General features: G+C 38.7%; 1 protein-coding gene across 1 annotated transcript in view; it reads right to left on the bottom strand.

Moving 5' to 3' along the window:
* Positions 1-1,736: 1,736 nt before the first annotated feature.
* Positions 1,737-10,528, bottom strand: part of LOC120416524 (mucin-5AC-like) — a 78,394-nt gene continuing 69,602 nt past the window's right edge. The window contains exon 2 of the mRNA XM_039578240.2: positions 1,737-3,726. Coding sequence (XP_039434174.1) covers positions 1,955-3,726 — 1,772 coding nt within the window. The 3' untranslated portion in view covers positions 1,737-1,954. The remainder of the gene's footprint in view (positions 3,727-10,528) is intronic.

The following is a 10,528-nucleotide window of genomic DNA, read 5'->3' as shown; positions in this document are numbered from 1 at the left end:
AAAAATAGGGAACAAAAAAAACCATTGAGCCGTTGAGAAATAGGGCGGACACATATTTTTGTTTTGTCAAATTAAAAAAAAAACGGATTTTGAGTTTTCAAAAAAGTATGATTCAAGCAACTTTTATGATCGAAGGAAACACATTTTTCAGGACTATGAAGGCTAAAAATAGTTAATTGTCGATATTTTTCGCCTTCTCACATTATAAAAATAAATACAGAACGGATTCGTTAGTTGGAATTTCACAACTTCGAATTTCCGCTAATACGACTCACGCTAATTTGAACGTACTCTAATTAGAAAGCACTCAAACGTCAAACCCAACTGTCAAACTAAAGCACACATTTCAACCCCATTGTTTAACGATTGCCGAGCACGTGGTTTCAAGCTTTTGACAGCTGCCAGTTGTTTCAATTAGCGAATTCACTTTGAAAAGAAATTTAATCAAAAAAGCACATTTTTTGTATACTTAAAAACTATTGTTGGAAAGTTTGTCAATTTAATGCTGTGGGGGTGCCATAAACTTTGGAAACTATTTGAAACAGCATTAATAATAAAGTCAACTAATTTTACGCTTTTTGGCTTTTTCGATCCAAATCCTAAATTGGCATAGAAAATGGTCAATTTTGACTTTTCTGAAAATCTCATCAAAAAGGGCTTTTCATGCTAACTATTTTCTGACAGCTAGAACATCAGCCTTACCCTGTACAATCTATATACTTTGTTAATGGGTGGGCAAAAAAGAGCGAACCGCTCGAAGACCGGCTCATTAAAAAGATCGAATGAACCACGGGCTCACAAAAAAGAGCCGCGGTTCTTTTTGAATCTTCGGTCTTTTGAAAGAACCGTTTCATGATTGAACGATTTTTAAAGTATTTTTTTTTAATTTATGAATATAATTAATTGAATTTCCAACAAATTTTAGCATATTTTTTATGGAAATAGAAAATGTAATTTCAAATTTGTCAATTGTGTACAAAAAATAAAATAAAAAAAAACTTTTCATTCTTCTCGCCTGCGAGCGCCTCGTGCTAGCCGTTCGTCCCAAGCTAGCAATTTGTTTATCAGGCTTATTAATGCGAACCAGGCGACGGTGTAGAGGTGTAACTTCAATCGCTGTTTTGTTTTTTGTTCGTTTCTAACACGTTCAACTTCTAGTGAACGGGCAATTCTGGCTCGGGAGAAAGCCCGTTCGCGAGCGGAGGAGAGCACGGGCAATCGGTGAGTTTCTCTCGGCAGCTCGAGGCTCGTGGCGAGAACTCGAGAGAGAGAGAGAGAGTTTTTCTCGCGAGAGCGCGAGAATACCAACACTGACTTTTTTTTGTAAAGATACATTAAAGACTCGCCCAAGTTCAAATTTGAGCATTTCAAAATATATAATTTGGAAAATTTTGCTGAAAAACTCCTCAATACCCACTTTATTGAATAAATCAGAGTGTAAAAAAGAGTTTCCAGAATAGTTTCTCATAATAAAATATCTTAATTTGTTTAATTTAGCAGAAATAAACGCAATTTCGTAAAACATATAAACAAATATCACCTTGATTTGAGATAAAACAAAAAAAAAAAAAAAAAAATCACACCATTCTTATAATAGCCTTTCAACTAAATTTAAAAATGAGCGAAAGAGCCGTTCAAATAGGTGGCTCATTTTAACGAGCAAGCAAAAATGAGCGGCTCCTAAAAAAGAACAACTTTGCCACCTTTAATTTGGATATAGAATAGCTGTTAAGCTTCATTGATTGTTTGGGTATAGAAAAAAATGTTTTCGCTGAGAAACTTTTGATTACAAATTTATCATGCACTTTTTTATACTTGTCATTTTGAAACCACAATTTCTATTTAACAAAAAGGCTCTACAGAGAGTTCAAAAGGACAAAGGGAAGAAGGCGGATAAAGATTCAAGAGTTCACAGGAAAACGTCACATAGAACAGGAAAGTCACGCCGGCGACTTTACGCCGTAATCACGTCAATGTCCTCATCCTCGTCAAAACCATCATCATCGTCCCGGTCCGGTGACGCGTCGCCACCCCCGTCATAATCACAAGTCGTGGTCACCACATCGATCGTCATGCTACTGTTCTCGTCGAGCTGCAGCTGGCGCTGCCGGGCCTCGTCCCGGTCGATGTCCTGGCTGCTGTGGAAGATCTTCCGCCCGTTGACCTGCATCACGTCGTCCTCCTTGTAGCACGCGGACTCCAGGTGCTTGTTGAGGTACGACTTGAGCGCGAACGTCTTGTGGCACCGCTGGCACTCGAAGTTCTTGTCCGTCGAGTGGGTCTGCATGTGGGCCCGCAGGTTGGACCGGTCGGCGAAGGCCTTGCCGCAGTGGCCACAGCCGTACGGTTTTTCACCGGTGTGCGAGCGGAGGTGCCCTTGCAGCAGCCAAGGTCGCGAGAACAGCTTGCCGCACACGCCGCAGCTGTGGGATAGCTTGTGAGTTAGGAGGTGCATGGCCAGGGCCGGCATCGAGACGTACGCTTTGCCGCACGTTTGACACTTTTTGGCCGACTGGGAATCGAGGCTGCGATGGGTTTGTTTGTGGCGGGACAGGTTGCTGGAGGTTGCGTACTGCTTGCCACACTCGGGGCACTTGTACTTGCCCTTTGGGCTTGGAGCAGCTTGCTGCGGGTCTTCCGTGGAAGTTGGAGACTTGGCGTCCGGCGAGGGTTGCTTGCGGTCGGAGGTTTTGGAGGTCGCCGATGGGTTTTTCTTGCGGTTCTTCGAGCGGCCATCGCTGGAGATGAGGTCATCGTAGGTGTACAGTTCGGCGGCGGCTTTGGTCGTTGTGGACGACACTGCCGCTTGCTCGCCGGACTTGGTCTTTTTGGCGGAAGTTCCGGATGATTTCCGGTTGTTGCGCTTGTTGGAAGACGTTACCACGGTAGACGGTGAGGAGCCGTTGCTGTCCGTGTCGGACGAGTGTTCCGAGGTTGGAGGTGTAAGCGGGGTCGCCGCAATGGTCTTGACAACCGTCGGAACCGGCTGCGTCGTCGTGGTGATTTCGTAGCATGGGATGATGACCGCGCCCGGTGGGCACTGGTAGTTACCGTCAACAATGTTGATGACCCCGGCGTTGAGCTCCTGCGGTTGGACAGCACTGCTGCCGTGTTGCTCGACCGCTTGCTGGATGTTACCCCCGCCGGGATGAAGAATCGTCACGACGCACGGTGCCGGAAGTGGTGGCAAACTTTGCGATAAGGACAATAAATCATGCGCCGCTTCCGTTTCTTCGATGCTCCGATCGCGGAATATCGGCGAGGTGGTGTCAAACGGGAACTGACGACCTGTTGTACTGCTGCCTTCGGCGGAGTTTTGCTGGCTGGAAGTGGTGGTGGTGGACGTGGCCGCCGCTGGCGAGGGTGATTTATCTGCTGCCTTCCTCTTATCTGATGAGGGCTGCGTGTAAATTAACATCTGTTGTTCTCTTTTATTCGGATAATTATTATGGCTACGGCCGGATTTTAGCACCGTTGTTGTTGATGTTGCTGCTGCTGCTGTGGCTGTAGCTGCTGTTGCTGAAGCTGCCGAAGGCGACTGGTTGACGACGGAATGGTTTGAGGAAGCACTTACCGTTAAATGTCTGGTGGCATTAGCTTTCACGTGGCTAATGTTGGTGGTGGTGGCCTTGTTGAGACTGGCCGCGGAGGTGGCGCTGGAGGAGGAGATGACGGTGTTTGGCCCACATTTTATGTTCCGGTAATCGCTTAGCTGGATTGAGAATCCTGCGGGAGAAAAGGAAAAGAAGAAGAAAGGTAATTAAAATTAGAGGCTGAGCCTGGGCAGAGTTTTTGTTGGTGCTTGGATCTAATTAGTAGCTGGATTTCGGCGCCCACCTTAGGCGTTGGGTTAGATTAGGGGGGGGAGGCCTTATAGATGACGGCCGGTGGCGTGTGGCCGACCAGACGACCAGGAAGGGCGAAGATGATAACAAATTAGTGAGCTAAATTAATGGAGGGAAAAGATTTTTAATGGATGCTAATTTATGAGATAAATACCACGAATGCCAACAAAAACGTGGAAGCTTGTAGCAGGCATTTTGGATTGATAAACGATTTCCATCCAAATACTTTTAATTTTAAAAATGATTTTCTCAATCTCTTGATTTTGTTATTGTTCACTTTTTTATCTTTTAAAAGCAAAAATTGGGACTTTAACTGGTATAATATTTGTTCGTAATGCTCAGGCAGCCGCCTAATCACCCGACAAATAAAAACGAATCATCATCCCCTTTCTGGTAATCCGTCTGGCAGATTTGCACCCCTTTATCGGCGTTCACAAAACCGGTTCCATTCCTTCGATCCGGCATCGACACAACATCAGAGATTAGCACCAGAATGGTCCTTCTGCTGCCAATGTCCAGCTGCTGCTCCTTGATACCCTGTCCAGAGAGGTCCATTATCTGGATGCGAAAGTAATCTGGCCACCCTGGAGCCCCAGGACAGCAAATTGCCGTCGGAGAGCCCTTTATAATGTTCTTTTAATTGCAATTAATGTTCGATAATAATACACTTAAAATTGTACTGTCTCTTTCGGGTACGTCCAAATGGCCGACCCCACCACACAGGAGAAGGGACCCTTTTTCAGAAGAACCCAGTCGTGAAGCTGCCTGGATTGGGCCAATAAATATCGAAAACACAGCAGAGAGCGAAGCATCAGAGAACGCAAAATTTAATGCAAATGTCCGGTGCCAATGTGCCCCTGAACCCGGCTGTGTCCACCTGGATCACACAAGGATCTCTGGATGGTGTTGTGGTCACTTGAGCTTGTGGTGATGGTGGCCCAGCCCGGGATGTGTGTAAAACAGGTCCACAGGACTTGGACAATGGCCACAAGAACGAAAAACGGCAACGCACACACACACACACACACACACACCATCAACGAGCTTAATCGAATTTGAATGAAAATTGCTGCTCCCATTATGCTGATGTGGCAGAATGTGTGTCTCACCATGAGGTGGAACTCAGACAGGGTGGGAAGTTCTGGTGTAGCTCTGTGGCCACTTGGAGGCAAGTGTAACCCAAGTCTGGAGGGGACGGTTGCAGCAGTGGAAGAGTGGAGATTCGCTCATTTAGAAATTGTTCGCAGAAGATACAAGTGAATTGGTGGGACAGGGTGGCGATATTTTAAAAATATTAGGGAAATTTCAATAGGTTTATTCAATCCCAAGTTCAATCCAATGGTAATTTTTATAAAATATATCTTCTGATCAATTTTTATTTTATGAAATACATCCAAAAATAATTTTAAAAAATAATGTTTTTAATTTCAATTAAAGGGACATGATTTTTCATTCGATGATATAAATTTCCCTTTTCTTGCAATATTTTGACAAAATTTCTTCTACAAGTTGTTTAAAATAGTACCCTACATATGGTTTTTCTATTCCTATTTATTATCTATCCTTTTTATTCTATCTATTCCTATCCTATCCAGCTGTTTAATCTGACGATTTTCTTTCATCGCATTGTAAATGTATGTAAAATGGTTTTTTTTCATATCTAAATGAATTATATAAAGTTTTCGAAATCTTATGATGTGTGTGTGTGTGTGTGTGGTCCAATCCAATACCCGCTAACCGGTAGCGATATTATGGGAAAGTATAGTTTGTATCAGATTTTTTTTGTATATGCCGAATGCTGATACAACTTATCTCAGTCCCGGGTATTAGGTGGTGATAGCCCTCGCGCTGCTTCCAACGACCCGTTTCGAAATCTTATGATACTTAAATAATAATTAACAAAAGACTATTTTCAGAGTGAAAATGGGAACCTAATTTAGTTATATGTACCGTAAACTGGGATGACATTGAAAGGATTTCAACTTATTTTCAAATATGTTTCAATTGGTTACTATCAAGATGTGCTTCACCTAGACAATATCCAAATATTGTTTTCAGAAAGTTTTTTTTTTTAAATTTAGTTGCATGAAAATTGTTATTTGAAATTCCGGTGTGGCCTAAGATTAACGCTTAAAGAAGGCTTTTTTCTATTCCTTCTTATTTTTTTGTGGATTTTTACTTAAAAAAAATGTTTTCAAGGCTATTGTAAATTTTATTTCAAGTTCAAGATTAACGACTGTTTAACCTAGTTACAAATTTTAAATTTTGGGGCAATAGATTGGTAAAAGACGTTAAGGAAAAAAATATTTTCTTAAATTGATTTATATTTAGCATTTTTCTGATTGTACAGCATTTTGCATGCGGTCCTCTAAGGTCTGGGTTTGAGATTTCGTACAGTTAAGTTCTTTAAAAAATTAAGAACAAGTTTTCTTTTATGAAAAAAATAATAAAGACTATTAAATTTGAAACCTACAATAATTACACAAATTTGGGAAATTTTAAAAAAGCATTTTCATACATATTTTCCAAAAGAATTAATAAAAGGTTAAAAATTAGAAAACATTTGCAGTCGCTCTAATTATCAGGTTGGGTGCTGTGGACCACTTCGGATTCTCCTGAAAATTTCAAAATTAAATTCAAACCAAATCACTACATTTCGGCCAAATTTAGGCATCATAGTTTTGATATATATTTTTTTTGTTTTCTTAGCATAAAATTTTGAAAAATAAAGAAATAAGAAAGAATGAGATATGGTTTTAAACCAACATTTTCAAGCAAAAAAAAAAAAAGAATGATAAAAATATTTTTTTTTGCAATTCCGTCGTGAAACTACTTACTTTTCCTGTCATTCTGGAACGACGAAATAGCCTACTTTTCTGTACCAAAAATAACAGAATCGAATAGCAACACTTTTCAAAATAAATGCTGAAAAGTTCTACTTTTCAGCACTGAAATGGGTGCTGAAAAGTTGAACTTTTCAGCACTTGTTTCGAAAAGTAACACTTTTCAACATTTTTTTGATTCAAACGATTTATTGACAAAATACATGAAAATTTGACATAAAATTTCACTCAATGGGTGTTTTTCGGAATTGCAAAAAATGTTGTATGGAACTCGTTGCAAAACTTGATTTTTTCAGCACTCTTCGTATTTATCCAACTCGGTGAACCTCGTTGGATAAATGTACGACTCGTGCTGAAAAAATGCTCTTTTTGCAACTTGTTGCATAAACTACTATTATGTATTTTTTTTGTTCTGGTATTTTAATCATTGATTAAGTTGGTTAGATAAATTAAAAATCTGTTTAAATAATTATTATTTATTTAGTTGCCAGTTCAATTTGCTTATTAATGTGGAATTATGCAATATTGGTAACATTTCAAAAGGGCCAAACATACAATATTATACCCATTTGAAATGTTAGGCATGATTCCAAAATTTAAGTCATATTTTTTTCGAAGGGATTATAAAAAAGGGTGAGGAGACAAAAACATAAAATAAAATTTGTACCAGTTTTAAAAACTGTGGTCAAAAATGTGTTTTGCATATTTAAAAAAAAATCATAACTTGACGGCAAAATGTTTTCCGTAGTTCTCTATGGCTCAAAGGTTGTGTGTTTTTTTCCTCTAGAACATTTTAAAAGAAATCAAATTTTTTTGTTTTTTTTAGGGTAAGTCTCTCCTAAGAAATATAAAATCATCCTGCATTTTTCGTGAGCCTTTTGGCAACATCTTAGGCTATTTCCTATTTTTTGTAACAAAAAAAAAATCGTCACATCACCTTAAAATTTAACTTTTAAACTTAAAAAATGAAAAATATCATATACGTGACATGCATTTTTCTTTCAGTGTATTTTTTTTTTCAGAAAGCCCGTCCAATTTCCTACAAGTTTGTCTTTGATCACTTTTTGATACGATGCAACGACTTCGAGATACAGTAATTTTTAAGTTTAAAAATATTAAAATAACTAACGCCCATCTCAAATGTAATTTTTGAGTACAATTTGCTCAATATACATAAAAATTGCTTATATAGACCTAGGATAAGATGTTTAAAAAGTTTTATTGAAATCGGAGAGACCGGGTACAAAAGTACCAGAAAAATTACTGATTTGTGCTGGAATTGCTCGGGTTTTAGACCACTTCGAATTTTCAAAATAAAATTGTAATAAAATCACGTAATCTGAGCAAAATTTTAGCATCATAGGTCAAGGGAAAGCACGTTTTTATTTGCTTAACATAAAATTATGAGATATGGACTTTGAACCAACATTTTCGTGTTTAATTTTATCATCGAAACATTTCAAAATTAAATATTTGATGGTAAAATGTTTTTCATTAACATTTATTTGTTTGTTCCTGTATTCAAATCATTCATTAAATAGGTATTTAAAAAAGTTAAAAATTGACATAAAAAACTTATAGTTTATGTTGTCAGGTCAATTTCCTATTTTAATGTGGAAATATTCAACGTTGATGAACATTTCGAGTAATTTTTCAAAAGCAGTCACATTTGTTTTCTTTTTTCAAGTTATGATTTTTTTGCTGTAATATTCATCGATAGAATTTTTGCCATCTAGTCTTTTTAGAAAAAAAGTATATCAAACATATTTTTTTCGAAAATCTAATTATTAAATTTCTATCATGTTAATTTTAAAACTACTGAAAAATCTTGCTTGAGAAAGATCATAATTTGAGAATGACCGTTACTTAAAGTAATTAAAATTAGTTTAATCGAAAAGAGAAGCTAAATATTTCATGCTAAAAAGAAAGTTCAATACAAACCTAACTGTAATAAAATTGAAGCATAAAGCTGTTGCAAATATTTTCCAAAGTTTTTGTCTAGACAGGTGTAAAAAGCATTTTAAAACTTTTTTTTGTTTCAAAGAGATTGGAATTCTCTAAACCAAGTGTACTAATTCAAAGTTTGAATTGTTTTCAAGTACTTGAAGAAGGGTGAAGAAGTAATGGTAAAATCAAATAAATAATTGAAGTAAAATTTAAATCCGTGCCAGGTTTCTGCTTGATAAACAAAACTTCTCGCTAAGGATTAAAATTAGAAAATTGATTCAGTCGATGCTTAGATAAGAAAACGCCAAATTCACATGATTATGATTGAAATAATATCTTCTCTTGAAAAATCAGAATTGAGTCGACACCATACCAGTACACCCCACTAAATGTCAACTGCAGCAGAGTAGGTATCATATCGGCAAAGGTATTGGAAAGTGAGTAAATTGTGTGACCACAAATTCGGTGCCGGAACCGTTTGCCGGAGCTCTCTCCCGGAAGTGGGACGGAAAACCCCCAAGTACAATACTGCAATGTTGTCTCCGGTCGCTCCGGCGTACCATTTAAATAGGTAATGTGTGCAATTAAACTCTGAAGATTAAATATGAAATATTCATAAGTTAAGGATACAAACTGGTCTGGTTGGTTTGGGTATCTTTAATTCAGCACCACACACACACAAACGGCCTAACCAAGGCGGACCCGGTGGGCTCGGTGGCCATACCGGGACTAAGCAGGTCGCCGTCGTCGTCGGTCGTCATGACCGAATGTGGAGGACACCTCTCTGGTCTGGTTGCTCTTCTGCGTAATAAATTAATTTTATCGCTGCGTTTGTGGCTAGCGACTCATAAAGCTAGATAATTGGAAAACGTTGGTGGTTCGGAATCCTTGAGAAGGGAGTGGAAAGTGTCCTGGCTATAGAGAACGAGAGTTGGCTGCAATTATGTTTTACAAATTCACGAAAGCTGGTTTGCAATTGGCTGCTAATTGGTTTAACGGTGGTATCAATTCAGTGAGTATCTGCGATAGGATTTAAAACCAATCTGGATCTTCTATTGGATTATCTTCACAATTATATGAATGTTTACGATTTTTTTAAATAAGCTTCCGAGCAAAAATAATAATAATAAGGTTAAATTGAAAATGAAAAAAAATATAATTTTTAAAAATATTATTACATGACAATAATTACAATGATTAGCCGGGACCGTGGTGTAGGGGTAAGCGTGGTTGCCTCTCACCCAGTCGGCCTGGGTTTGATCCCAGAAGGTCCCGGTGGCAAATTTTGAGACGAGATTTGTCTGATCACGCCTTCCGTCGGACAGGGAAGTAAATGTTGGCCCCGGACTAACCTAGAGGTTAGGTCGTTAGCTCAGTCCAGGTGTAGGAGTCGTCTCCCTGGGTCCTGCCTCGGTGGAGTCGCTGGTAGGCAGTTGGACTAACAATCCAAAGGACGTCAGTTCGAATCCTGGGGTGGATGGAAGCTTAGGTGTAAAAAGAGGTTTGCAATTGCCTCAACAATCAAGCCTTCGGACACCTAGTTTCGAGTAGGAATCTCGTAATCGAGAACGCCAAGGCAATGCTGTAGAGCGAATAATTTGATTTTTTTGATTTTTTCGTTAAATTGAAAATGAACAAAAATTATATTTTTTAAAAATATTATTGCATGACAATAATTCAAAAAAAAAAAAAAAAAAAAATCAAACCATCCACATTAACGACCCCCGGGTCTTTTGTGGTCTCTATTGCAAGTTTCTGCTCGAACCTAGGAGTCCGAAGGCTTGAATGGGGAGAGCACCCAAACCTCTTTCTACTCCAAGGAACCTTCCACCACAGTGTTTTGAACTGACGACCTTTGGATTGCGAGTCCAACCACCGCCAGAGATTCCACCG

Source organism: Culex pipiens, chromosome 3, assembly GCF_016801865.2.
Source record: "Culex pipiens pallens isolate TS chromosome 3, TS_CPP_V2, whole genome shotgun sequence".
NCBI classification, from domain to species: Eukaryota; Metazoa; Arthropoda; class Insecta; order Diptera; family Culicidae; genus Culex; species Culex pipiens.
Note: the sequence above shows the minus strand (reverse complement) of the source record. Positions and strands in the feature narration are given on the sequence as shown.